The sequence below is a fragment of the Leptonotus elevatus genome, chromosome 15 (genome assembly GCF_054856555.1).
Source record: "Leptonotus elevatus isolate MCC_2025b chromosome 15, RoL_Lele_1.0, whole genome shotgun sequence".
Lineage (NCBI taxonomy): Eukaryota > Metazoa > Chordata > Actinopteri > Syngnathiformes > Syngnathidae > Leptonotus > Leptonotus elevatus.
This window is the reverse complement of record NC_141253.1, coordinates 9,673,240-9,687,861: the sequence shown is the minus strand read 5'-3', so window position 1 is coordinate 9,687,861 and position 14,622 is coordinate 9,673,240. Positions and strand designations below refer to the sequence as shown.

Genomic DNA, 14,622 nt, shown 5'->3' with positions numbered 1-14,622 from the left:
TCCCAAACTTGCGCTTCCACCTTTTTGCCCCTCAGTTGCGCGTTCCCGACGACGGGTTAGAGGCTGCGAGTGTGTAGTGTCTGTCTGAGTGTCCGAAGCATTTCAGATAGCCGAGATGCCCTCCCGCCGATGAGCGGGAGCGCGCGGTTGAGGGTCGCAGGGGTGTGGGTGCTAGTGTTGGAACGCGGCCAGCAGTGGCCGGAAACGACCGGCAAACTTGAACTTTTTTTGTTATTCACCCCTCGTCTTGTTTCCGTGATTATCATGCACTTTTTTTTTAATCGTCGAGGTTAAAAAACAATTACTCCGCCAAATACTGGGATGAGTCATCTTGTTTTAGTTATTATAAGATATAAACAAGCATGAAATGTTGACACAATGGCTGGTTATGCCTGACACATGCCTATCATCACCGCAAGTGACACCACACCAACATATTTACGACGGTCTGAGTAAGTCTACTTCAACATTATAAAAAAACTTATAATAATGATAATTAATGTGTTATTTGTGCCTTTTTAAAAATAATTACAAATCTACAAAAATGTGTCTCGCGCCTGAAAGAACACCGAACTTATTATTGTAGCTACCTTCTTCTATTTTGGGTTCATATTTGTATATCCAACTCTAGAGGAATAGTGTTTCACCAGTCAGAGATTTCACATTGTGACCATGATTTCAGTTTGACTACAGTCCAACTCATGCTGTATATGCAGATGCTGTTGAGATGGATTTTAGGAGGAACGCCTGCTCTGACATTTTGACAGTAAGTAAGGCACAGTAGGCATATCGAAAAACAGCCTTCTTATTCATTAAAGTGGCCTGTAGAGAGAAGCGGATGGCTGGCAGGTTATCGTGACAGATTGATTGAAGGTCTCCCTAATGTGTGTATCGGGAGCTTCATTTGTTGACACAGTGTTGACAGCTATTGAGTCTGCGTGCGTGGTTGGGTGTGTTAGCTAACACATGTATCCTTAAGACACAATGTGCAACCTTGTTGATAATAAGTCCTTTGGCGGTGTCACTTTTCATATTCTAATGAGGTCAAATTGTATACAAATGGGATCTAGTTCTAGAAGATAGTTTGGTAACAACTGATATCTTATGATGACACTTGCCAAAATGTAATTTCATCTGATATAATATATACATTTGTTTCAATTTCGCTACTTTAAATATACAGTGGTGCCTCGAGATACAAGTTAAACTCACAACTCAAAACTCAGCATGATGATTAGAAATGACCGTTCCAGTAAAAACAAAAACAAACAAAACAAGAACAACTTTGTAATGTGTTTTTAATAAGGAAAATTGCATTCTTTATTGTACTTTATAATAACAACCAGTAATGACAATTAGAATGTAAACAATATTTTTTTTTGTTTTTGCCACATTTGCTTCAATTCAATATGGTACTTGGTCTTTGCAGAGGATTAAGAATATATACCTATGAGTATTGTTGTTAGTCAACATCATGTACTACTTTTGTTCCCGTGAAGACTGGGTCAGAGCTAGTAGTCTGCACAAGGCTATGTTTTAGGCACCCTATCAATCATGGGCTTTTAGAAAAATAATTTCTGTCTTCACATTCCCTTACATGAATACAAGCAACACCATTTCAGAGATCGAACTATTTGTACACAAACAATTAAAAATACAAATTTCCAAGCCTTTTATTGACTGGAAAGCTAGCAGATATTGTCAAAAGGCTTTCCTGATGTTTGCTTGTATTCACATTTGTTACAATAAATTCCATTTTGTTTTGTATTATTTTGTGGAAACACCAAAAATCCAAACAATTCGAGATTTCAAATCCATGGTCAAGAGAGCGAGACAAAGAAAGTAGTTGATCAGCCTCAATTGAATACAATTATGCCGCCCAAACCATCAAATAACCTTTCATTTTTGTTTCTCGCGGATATTATTTCTGAGCAATGAAAAGGTCTCCTACTGCAGCCGCTAATTATTTTCACACAATTTTCAGATTAAAAGGAATTTCAACAATGCAGCCCTGATTTTTTAACTTCAAACCTCCACACTTTAAGTACCCTGACCTTTTTAGATTACACAACACATCAAGGAGTAATCCCCACATGACTTTTAATTCCTTTATGTCCTCAAGCTTCAAGGATAACAGCCAGCTGCTTACCCTATTGCACGGTTCACATATTGTTACGAGCAATGTTATTTTGGACTCTTACGAATAATTTCACAGCTGCAATATTTGATATAAAATCAGTTTTGATCCCATACAAATTCACTTCCATGTGGAGATTACCTTTAATAATTCATTTAGAATAATTTCTGCCAACCATGGTAGTTTCTTGAAAAGAGTAAGTAAGCTCTTTAACTCATTCAATGCCATTGACAATAGACGTCAAAAATTCATTTGAACAATTTCTATTAGTTTAACATTTTTTCCACTTTTGTTAACAAGAGTATGAAAACCTAGAAGAAAAAATATATTGTACATCTAGAACAGATATCAAATTTATGATCAATCGGGAGTTAACTATTGAAGCCATGCGATTAATTACAATTAAAAAAAATTAATCGCCTGATGCGATTAAAAAAAAGAAAAGAAAATATTATAAAAAATTAGGAGCGTCAGGCAATTACATTTTTTAATCGTAGTTAATTGCATGACTTCACGAGTTAACTCACGATTACTCCAAAAATGTATATCTGTTCTAAAAGTACAATTAACATTTTTTAGGTTTTCATACTCTTGTTAACAAAAGGGTAAAAAAAAAAGTTAAACTAATAGAAATAGTTAAAATGAATATTTGACGTCTATAATCGTCAATGGCTGTGAATGAGTTAAGAAAAGACCGATGAGTTACCCCTAATGCATGCTCAGATGCGGTATGGTATTAAAACAATTGGCTTTAATTGGATTGTACGTCATGTACACAAAGTAAAATGCAAGAGATGAAATAGTCAGACATTCATGATTTAGAACATTTAAGAATCTTTGACTCTTTTATGTAAATTGGAGACATTAGTTAGTTAAACACCCTCATTTGAGTTCCCACTCAAAGGGGAAGTCAACCCAATTTTTTGACAATATGTTCTATGCAGCCCCTCTAGTCTAAATATGTTATTGTGGTTAATATTGCATTAGTGGAATATGAGTTAAGCAGCAAATCCAGCCGTTTTTATCCATCTCAGGGGGCGGCCATTTTGCCACTTGCTGTCGACTGAAGATGACATCAATGTTGCTCAGGTCTCAGGTAACAATCAGAGATGGGAAAAGTACTGACATTCTCTACTTGAGTAAAAGTCAAATTACTTGTGTAAAAAACAACTTAGGTAAAAGTAAAAGTACTCACTCAAATTATTACTCAAGTAAAAGTACAAAAGTACAGGGTCTGAAATGTACTTGACGAGTAAAAGTAAAAAGTATTTTTACCATATGATCCTTCTACGTCAGTTTGAAAGATATTAGCTAAAATGGAGTAAAAATGGGGATCCATCGGCCAGTTGACTCTCTGACTTGCTATCAAGTTCAAATTATCCTCTGTAGTGGGGGTGCGCATTGCCCTCATATTTACGCGTTGTTCTAATCTAGCCAATTACACGTCATGTGATCGCGTGTCGTAGAGCCAATCACAAGCTTTGATGTAGTGGGCCATGGGTAGCTTCATATGATTGGCGGAGCCAGGAGCCATTCACGCTGCTTTTCCTTCCAGCTCAAGTATTTGAATCGTTTTCATGCATTTAAAAACAAAAGTAACAACCTTGTTTTGAAAATGCATCAAGCAAAAAGTACAGATACTTAAAAAAGTAGTCTAAAAAATAAATACTCGGGAAAGTACAAAGTACTGAAAAAAAAACACTCAACTAAAGTTACTTCCCATCTCTGTTAACAACCAATCAGACAATTAGACAGCATGAGGTTGTGTCTTTGGCTGCCCACAATAGAAGGTCACTCTAAAATGTGCAGTTTTACTCTATTGGAGGTTTCCAGGGGTGTCAGGAAACCGGTCAGTATATGACATTTACCTCATTCAGTGCAACATGTCTCCTTTGCAATCTATTTGCTTGGACTAATTCAGCAGCGTACTGCTTCTTAAATGAGAGCTGCTGAAACATAAATCGGACACACTCCCACACACAGAGAAGATAACATATGCAGGTGGTTGACTGTGGTAAGGAGACGCAAACGTGGATTCGATAAAGATGTTCTGAATTATTCATGTTTAAGGTTTGCGCTTTTTATTTTCAACTCCAGTGCATGCAACGATTTGAATCACAACAAACATTACAGAAATTTTCCACGTCAACAGACCACAACAGCTTCGGATTTACATTAGCGGAGGGGGAAAACAAGAGAGGCAAAGTATTTAATAAACACATTTTGAAAAGGCATATTTCGTCCAGTCATTCCAACAAAATTCCTTTGGTTGCACAATATCTCAATGAAAAAGCATATTTGAGAGATTTAAGAAAATTAATTGTTTGAGGTCGGGCCAATATAGTCATACATTGTCACTGTTAAAAGAGTGGAAAGAGAATATTGGCCGCACATCCTCTTGTCTTCTCACCTCAGGTGACTTCAAAATGACAAATTATTTGTCTTCGAAAAATTCCTTCATCGTCCTGCGCTTGGCAGATAAGCCTGCTCAGGTATCATCACAGCCTGCAGGCAGGCAGGCACGCTGGAAAAAGGCCACTTCGTTCTAGTGCTACCGCCAGTACGAGTCTTAAATAGAATAAAGACACAGTTAAAGCGTTTCATCAATTATTTTTCAAAGCTTTTTTACTTTGGGAAGGAGAATCAATGGCTTTTGTTTTACACCCATTCATCCATTTTCTGCTCATATTAGCGACACGGTTGTGCTGGAGGCGATCCCGGCAGACTTTGGGAGAGAGGCGGGGTATACCCTGGACTGGTTGGCAGCCAATTACAAAGCACGTGTACAGTTTTCATCCATGTGAGCAATAATCAGAATACTAATTATCTGAGGTCATAATTATACATAAAATTCAAGTTGTAACATTAATGTACATAACTCTCCTACAATCACTAAAAACAATTTTGAGGCACTTACTTGCTAATTGGTCCGTTGCCCTTCAAATGAAGCATGGTGGCCAAAATAATTAAAATTAATCTGCACTAATAAACTAACCACCAGGGTGTGCTTGAACTACATCAATGGAATACAACCTGGCCATTTTAACAGATGTAATATCCTAACTTGACGATGGCAATAACTTGTTGTGTTATTGTTACGTCCTTAGTATTTCATCTCAGTTTTTACTTCCTCATCTCCTGACTACTTTTCGGCTTATTTGGCCCGCCTGCCTCCGCTTACACCTATTGTGATTATGTATGATGCAAACAACGGACTGATGCGGTTTGTTCCACTTGCTGACTGACTGGTTTGGTGCTTTGTTGAACACGAGGGAGTACTATATAGAAGCCTGTTATGCACTGCACGTTTTTTGAATGCCAATTGCATGGTTGTCAAATGGATAGATCATCAATTCACGGCATGTTTACACTGTGCGACGGAACTTGTGCTGAATCTCGATTTTGGCGGGGTAAATATGAAGCACCGTGTTGTCAGTTTGCATCCAGGGTTGTTTTTTGCTCTGGTGAGGTCAAATTGAAGCTGCAATATGGGACCCCCCCCCCCCCCAAAAAATAACTTTGCAGTTAGCTTTTTATTTGACCATTTATGACCGAAATGCATTCTAATTAGTAGATTAACACCTTAGCTGTTCACAATGAGTACTCCCGCAAGCCTCTGGCCAATAGTTTTCATTTTTTGTCAGCAGTTGGCGGCAGCGATTCGAAATGGCATATTCTACGTTCAGTAGTTTTAAAGAGAAAGTGGTCCGTTTAATGACTGGGAGGGAAAATGGCCACCTGGTGTTCAGTTTTCAGAAATGAGATTCATGTTCAGCTGTCACGATAGCATGGCTAGGGGTTAGTTGTCTGTGTCGATTGTCAGTCATCCTCGTTGAATGTCATTTTACAGTGGCAACATTTGTTGAAACATAAGTGCTGTAGTGTATTCACATGAAACTGAAAACATCAATATTATTGTATTCCCTTAGCCCGCTTTTTCTTTGGTCTTTCATCCATTATTATTTGAAGCTCAAAAACTTAATGCAATCTCAATGCTTTGCTATTATGAACACAGCTAATACTTCCAAGTTTAAAATAATCTCACAGAAGTCATTTGTCATGTAAAAAAAAAAAAAAAATGCCATTGTTGCTTTTAGTCCTTTCTCCAAGCCACACTGTGAAACCTGCCCATAAGTCCATCAAAGAGCAATGCAAACAAAAGAACACCAAAGGAGCACATCGAGTTTTTTCTGTTGTTTTTCTCATACACGTGGCTTGTTTATTTCTTTAACAACCTTCTCATTCTGTGTTTTCTCATACCAATTAACATTGTCTCATGGAAATTCAGATTATCTGTGAATATGACTTCTACTCATTTAGACAGACTACAATTGCATTTCGAAGATATCTGTTGAAAATATGCACCTTTTTCAATAAGATTTTATTTGCCCAGTATTGTTGAACAGGTGGATTATTCTCTAAAGAATGTATACTACAAAAATTATGTTAACGTTGTAGTAAATGATCCTCATAAAGGCTCAGTTCCACAAATATAGGTAGTAGTAGTTGTATCAGTTGACATCCGAATAATAATAATATACACACTGTACTTGTGAGTGATCCTTGTAGGATCAAACTTCCCAAAGTACCAGTCAAACAGCCTCCCCGGTAACATTAAGGGAAAGTTGTAAGACCTTTGCAGATGAGTTCTCAGGTATTGGAGTTTGACGAGTTGAAAAGCACCACGATCTCAGGAGATTTTTCCTCTGGATTGCTGAACTGGCATCATCGGAACCACCTTCAGAGGACATGCACAGCGCTCCGCAGCAACCCCATGACGAAACACCGTAGGGGGTAGAGAAATCAGGGGTTTTAGACCCTGGGCTAGAGGAGTGGGTGGTGGTGTGAGGTCCTTGGGTTTTGCCATTCCTCAGGCAGCGGCCATGCAGCACGTTGAGGAAGGCTTTCTTGAACTCCTGGCTGAAGCACGGATATATGATGGGGTTAATGCAACTGTTGAAGTACCCCAGCCAGAAGGTTATCTTGAATACAGTCTCAGGAGGCTTGCAGGATGGGAAGATTGATCCTACAAACATAAATCAGTATATCATGATAGTATCGCTAGAAAAATACAAAAAAAATACCAATCCGCTTGCTAAAAACGGTTATTTATTAGGGCTGGGTATCGATTCTAATTTTCTCAGTCGATTCGATTTTGATTCACAAAGGTTCAGTTTGATTCAGTTTAGATTTGTTTCCAATTCCATTCGATTCACTTAATTCCATCCGACATCGATGATCTCATTTGCTCCCCAAAACGTATAAAAACGTTCTATAATCCCAAAAACGTATTTAGAATTTTTTTAATGTTTTTTTTTTTTTAATGCTAGAGCATACATAAAGCTTTGATGCAGGATCTGACCTGAAGAGGTCGCTTAAAGCAATGGTTGTTATTACCCCAAAAAAACGGCCAGCAGGTGGCAGCAAAGTATAAAAGAGATCAACCAGGGCCATGTTTCAACAAGCTATTTTTTCCCAGTTTTTTTTAACGGGTTTGTGAATAATGATGAAACTTAGCTATATTCTAATGCTAAAACAATAAGATACACACATTTAAAAAATATATATATTTCTGTAAGAAATTAGGGGAAATTAGATATACAAAATAATGGATTGATGGTTTTATGAGTTCATATCGGGCTTGAAAAGAAAAATCCATTAATTTTTGATTATTCGTTTTTTAAAATCCAGCCTTATTTTTATGTCTGAGTGGATTCTTAGATTCGTGGTAATCATCTACAGACTGAAACAATCATTTAGTGTTTGAGCCATAAAAGTCCAGATATGTATTTGGTTCATAAGTTGCTAAATAGAAAATGCTGTCTTCCAAGTTATTATGTGAGAAAAAAAGCTTTTCCACCCTCCGAGCGATCCCATCTACTGATGGTGATCAGTCACCTCGTATGAGATTTGCCAGTAATCATTTGCAATGACAGGCAGGCAAACAAAGAAGGCTCCCCGTGGTGCGTTTAGGAATAAACCCAAGACATCAGCAGTTTTCAAAACTGTCATAGTGGGAACGCCGAGCGATCACTGCCTCGGAGCTGGAACGAGCGTTGTGCTGTGAGCCGTGAAGGCTTGCCTCGATTGAAATGCATAAGTTTTCCTGTGATGACGTGACTGCCTTGAGAGGCTACCCGGTGACTGAGGATGCCGATGCGCATTACGGCTTATTAAACTTTATGCTTGTTATCTGTAATAGGTTTCATTGGAGAGACGTTCATTCAATTTCATCTGGCAGTCAAAGTCCATTCTGCTACAGTGAGCTTTTTTTTAATTTAGTTAGTTGGCTGTTTGTGGTGGAATTCTTGATGTGTCTTCTTGGAAAAGGTAAGGGGGCGGCATATTGGGCAAGGTCAAACCTGATGTTGTGCTCATATGACAGAACAAACATTATTATGCAAATGTTTCAAGGATCAACAGTGACAGAGAGCTGCTGCTGAATTGATTAGATTACTTTGTACAATTTTCACATTGCATTCTGTTTGTCTACAGGGGCTAAAACAACTGTAAGTGACAATCCTTCTTGTTGCCCACTAATTCTACTTTGTACAATTTTATGGATGACTGTGTGATTTTGTACATTCATTTTTTTGCCTAACAAAACATCCAAAATATTCTGAAAATAGTCCCCGGACAATCTTTCCTTAACAGATTGATTAACAAGGCATTTTAATGAAGATGTTACCACAACATCATCGTCACTTCAAGAATTCCATAATTAACTCTCTGTATCTTTTAACATGAATGACGACATGGTGATAAAAGTGCTGCAGAAATCAAAGCAACTTCTTAGCGCGATTATCTGATTAATCTCAAAGATAGCAAAGCACATTCAAATGAATCTTCAGTTAAGATTGTAATTATAATCTCCAACAAGATAGAGCTACTGATGTTTCATGTTTGACAGTCGTGTTAATGCTTATGCATCATTCTTGTGCTGTATGGTGATCGGATTTAATAATTTATAAGAATAAACGTAGCTAATAATGTGGCCCTTGACCAAACATCCACGGATTTTAGTTTGACCTTCTGTGGCTTAGATAAGGCTTAAATGGAAAACCTGAAGAAAAAAAACTGAATAAGAACCCTGGGGTACCCCTTTTCTAATTTTAATATTTGGTCATATAAATGCATATTGGGGTACGGAACTTTGGTTTGTGTTCTGTGCATGCTCTATTCACACATAATCTTGGTCTGAACTACAGTACTTGTATGTGTGGCAGCCATCTTACGTTGCCACTCGCTAAACAAGCTGACATTGAATATATAAAATGCCACAGTGTGGATATTTACACACATATAAGCGTATTTATAAGTCCGACGGTACGTGCGTCTTGCGCGCAACCCACCGGAATTCTGTAAGCAGAAGAAAATAAAAATTGCGAATCATGTCATGACGGGACCGTATGACGACGTATTATAGGGCCACATATAAATATATGTTTTTTTAGAGGGCGGGGGCAATATTCTGAGAAAAAAAGTTTATAAAGTGGCAAATTTGTGAGTGGCAGATTTGCGAGAAAAAAACTCAGCAACTTACAAGAAATACACGTAGCGTACTACTCGGATGTTTGTGCCAATACTTTTCGGTCGGGTTTTCAAATAAGGAGATAGTAATGGCTTTAACCATATGAATTTGAAGCGTTGGGTACTGCCAGCAACAAAGACACCTCACTTTGCAAAGGTCCACACCCTGAGGATCAAGCAATTAAGTTAATTTGTCAAAAGAAATATTTACTTGTACATTTTTGTTTCCAGAATTATGATTTACACATTTTGTTATTTTTTTGTACAAGTAGCTCAATTGATTTGTCGAATCTGCTGCGCTCCGTCATACACTTGCATTTACCTAAAGTATGCTACCTTCTGATTGGTTAGTGTTTAGTCAGCTGATAAGGGGATCAGGAAGTGTTGTCGCTCTAGCTGCCGTGTATTACGAGTAAAGTTTAAATTGGGATTAATCCATCTCCATCCTACCTTTTCATTTTATAAATAGTGTCCCGTTAACCACCAACAAATCCTCACATTAGACTATAGCTACGCTACGTGTATTTCTCGTAAATTTCAAAGGGTTTTTTCTCTCGCAAATGTGCCACTTTAAAAAGTGGCAAATTTGCGAGTTTTTTTCTCAGCATATTGCCCCCACCGTCTAAAAATAAATATTTATACGTGGCCCTAAGTAGGACCGAATCACTTTTCTTTTCTTTTTTTTACTGAAACTTAAAAGCGGACATGTGGTCTATTTGTGTAACACATGTATCCAAAATGTTTCAGAAATTTGTTGTAGTCTGTGTTCGGAGTTACTTACCAATTGGTAAGACCAGGAAAAACGGGAGCCAACACAGAATGAAGCACCCAACGACAACCCCAAGGGTCTTGGCTGCTTTCTCCTCTCTTGGCAGCTTGAGCATCTTCGGTAGAGTACTGGTGATGTATTTGTACCTCCCGGTGCCGTTGTCCTCTTCATGCTTGCTCGTTTGAGCGGCGTTCCCTCTGTGAACCCGCAGAATCACCCCTTCGGTCTCAACTCCTGCTCCGTCACTCCCCTTCTTGAGGGTTTCTGTCTCCCTCTTTGCTACGCTATACACGCGACAATACATGGAGAGAATGATTGCCAGTGGTATGTAGAAAGATCCTAATGCTGAGAACAAGGCATAGCCGGGCTCCTCCGTGATTCGGCACACTGTCTCGTCTTCGGGGTCGGGCTCCTTCCAGCCAAACAGAGGGCCCACGGATATGGCTGCCGAGAGGCCCCAGAGAGCAGCCACCGCGGCCAGGCCTCGTCGGCCAGTAGCCATGGCCGGGTAGCGCAAAGGGTAGCTGACGGCGAGGTTTAGGTCGATAGAGATCACGCACAGACTGAGAATGGAGGCGGTGCAGCAGAGGACATCCAGGGCGGCCCATACGCTGCAGAAAGACCGTCCGAACACCCATTGACCAAGCGCTTCTGAGGTGGCGGAGAAAGGCAGGACCGCAGAGCTGAGCAGAAGGTCGGCCGCCGCCAGGTTGGCGATGAAGTAATGAGTCACGGAGCGCCAGTGGTGATGGCACACCACCGAGAGGATGACCAGAATGTTGCCAAGGACGCCGAACACGACAAAGACTAGCAGCACTATTCCTAATAAGGCCATTTTGGCCACATCCACCTTTGGCTCTGTGGTGGAGCTACAATTCCGACAAGTGTCTTCAGTAGAAAAAACACTCATGCTCTGGCCAGCTTTTGTGTCTTTTTGTTTTTACCTTATTAGCTCTTGTCAAATGGCTCCATATTTATTGCACCTGCTTCTCCTAATGCTGTGGATCAAACTTTTCATCTTGTCCTTCTAATTAAGTTGCAGATGCAGCTACTTTCATCACACCGCACAGCCAGAGGGTTTTTTTTCTTGGCAGACTGTCATATTTAGAAAGACAAACACAGCCATGGCTTGTCATAATCCTTCCAGCGGGGGCACAATAGATATGACAAATATTCATACTTTACGAGGCAATCACCGATGGGTTTTGCATCTCAAGTTCATCCATGCTGACAAGTGTTAGAGGCAAGAGACCTGTTCAAACAGAAAAGATGACATAAAGTAAAGGTAACAACACTTTGGCGAGCCAATGCTTTTCAAAATTAGAATTAAATGAACATAGAAATGACAATGTTGGAAAACAAGCAAACTGGGAGGCTCAAATTGGCCCAATTGTATAATAACAGCATTTTTAATGACATTTCAACAATCACCATTAAGGATGTTTTTTTAATTTTTTTTAAAGGTGGTTATTAAAATTAAAACATACAGCAACATGTGCTGGGCTAATGATACAGAAACAACACAGTTTTATTGCACTCCGGTGCATTGATTATGAAAGCTTGAGTCAAGATTTTTTTCCTCTCGTTTTAGAGCATGAAAATAATTTCTTTCTACTTGTATGGACTTCATGTGCCTAAGCAATTAACATAAACCAGTAGCTACTAACTAAATAATTAACTACATTGAATGATGTTATGAAAAACCTGTGAAGGCTAAAAAAACGAGACATCTTGTCACTCTACCCTAATTCTCTGCTGCATTTACAGTCTAGAAAATATCCCCAAAGTAATAATATTACTAAAATAGACAACTAATACACACAAACAGACCAATACCAGTATGAGTACTCTTTGAGTACTCACAAATACTGAGTACCGATACTGATTGAAGTTTTAATATATACAATCTAATTTACAGTAACACAACAAAAAATTGTCAACAAAGACTTTTCTTTCTGAGGCAGGTGCTGATTTGCCTATATGTATAGCGCCAACTACTGCCGAGGAGGACTTACTCGATGTAAATGGAATGCTTTTTTATATATATTTATATAATGCCTGACATTCATCCATTCACACACACATTCACACACCAATGGCCGACTGCTGCGGTCCATTGGGAGCAAATCGGGGTTCAGTGTCTTGCTCAAGAACACTTCAATATGGTCACCAAGGGTGAGGATCGAACCCACAACCTCACGGATGGGAGACGAACACTTAACCACTGAGCCATGCTTTAAATGGAAAAAAAAAATACTTCCCTTCTTTGACAGTTGCCAGGTAAAGTAGGCGGTGGGTAACAGCAAACCATTAATTAATAATGAATAAATAGATAGATAATAGATTAAAAAATCTCGAATATGAAATGTCCAACTGCATGTGAATGCACCTCATGTCTTGTGCACATAGTGAGGTGTTAATGTTTATACTAGCTGCTAACGCCGGAGACTTGTACAGTATTATGCAAAGACGGCGTAAGTACTTCGATAATCCATATTCCTTTGGAGAATTTACGGTGTAGTAATACTACTGGTGTCACCAAAAATGATTTTCTTTCAAAAAAAAACCAATTAGTACACTTGCAAAATGCAAACCAGAACGTCTTGTCAAAAGTCAACTTGAGCCTGTTAAGTTTTAGCCAAGTAAGTCTCAAATCCTAAAATTAGCTACTTAAAACTTCTACAACATGCATCTTATTATTTCGTTGCACAGATCCGCATCGACCGTGTGATCACACACTTCAAACTGAGCAAAGTCTTGCTGAGCTCTGTCTGAAAAGGATAGGTGAATAAATCAACTGCTACTCCTTTGATGCGTCAATTTACCGGGAAGCCAGTGTGAAAGCTGCTTTTTTATTTTAATTTTTTTTTTTTTTTTTTTATAAACCGTACTGCTATTTTGATTGAACCCATCTCAACTTTAAAATGGAAGTCGTCTGTCTGTCACCACATACACTACAGGGACTTTTCTGCACAAAACACAGGTAGCAGTTTAATTTGGATCTGTTGGTACTTGAAACCTTAGGGTTAAGGTAAGGCCCTACTAGAAACCTTTCCCAGTACAAGTTCAGTATTGCTCTAACTTATATATGTTCAGTTGTTATTGTAGTTTTGTATCCATCCATCTGGCTTACAGCCTGGACTTGTTGCCAGTCAATCACAGGGCACAAAAACAGACAAACAACTGATCACATTAAAATTCACATCTTAGGCAATTTAAAGTGAGTAAGATCTCATTGGATTGTACAGGTGTGCCTAATATTGTGGTATATGTGTTACACTGCTACATCAATATGTTGTTTTATAATTTGCATACTTTTCTGCTTCTCTCATTGGCCAAAAGGGTGACAGTGAAACAGTGTTCATCATATCACGGCCCATAAAATTCCTGCGGGGTGCAGTGCACCAGCTGCGGAATGACTGCGGCTGCACTGCAGTAATAATTGAAATCCTTATTATATGTTTGTGGGACATTCTGATCAGGTTTCATTAAGAGGTGAAAAGGAAATACAAAAGATTTCATGTTGACATTTAGAAGTTTCTCATGATTTACATGCATCGTAACTTTCTTTATACCACTGTAGTCCATTGACAAAGTAAATATATGTACTTTAATGTTTAGTCAAATCTTCATGAGAGCAACAAGGAGGGAAAAACATGGACATCAGAAATGCATTGGCGATCCCAGGAGGTTAAAAAAAATCAGGTTCATAAAAGGTCCCTCACTCAAGCATGCAGGCGATATAAAGACAGATGTGAGCGTGAGATCATTTATTTCAAGAGCAGACCAAAAGCCGCAGTGTGTGATTGCCTCTTTAACCGTTTTATGTCTGCAAGCTAAGCACTAACTCTAGCATAAGATGACAGGCTGAGAATTGAACTTAGATTTTGAGCTTTTGTTATTTACGAAAGTCTTCAGGTCAAGACTCGACTGTGTGCCAGCACCCCGAAGAGTAGGCGCATTCTTTTGAGGACAAAAATGTTCATTTTCTGGACCAAAAAATAATGGTTTGACGGATGACAGAGAGGTGGCGGCTTACGACACAACTGATTTCCCACACAACTCCGTCTATTCAACTCTTCCAAAGAGACGTAATGATTCAACATCGAACAAATACAAATTTGGCCTTGAGGTGGCTCCGCAACCTTTTTCTTCAACTGAATAGAATATTAATGATAGTGATTGT

At 38.8% G+C, this 14,622-nt stretch overlaps 1 protein-coding gene across 1 annotated transcript; it reads right to left on the bottom strand.

Moving 5' to 3' along the window:
• Positions 1–6,511: 6,511 nt before the first annotated feature.
• Positions 6,512–11,582, bottom strand: LOC147161864 (alpha-1A adrenergic receptor-like). Its single transcript, XM_086096781.1, has 2 exons — positions 10,449–11,582; positions 6,512–7,163 (listed from the first exon to the last, which is right to left on the bottom strand). Exons 1-2 carry the CDS (start codon positions 11,344–11,346, stop codon positions 6,730–6,732), a joined length of 1,332 nt encoding a protein of 443 aa, XP_085952907.1. The 5' UTR covers positions 11,347–11,582; the 3' UTR covers positions 6,512–6,729.
• Between the last annotated feature and the right edge of the window lie 3,040 nt (positions 11,583–14,622).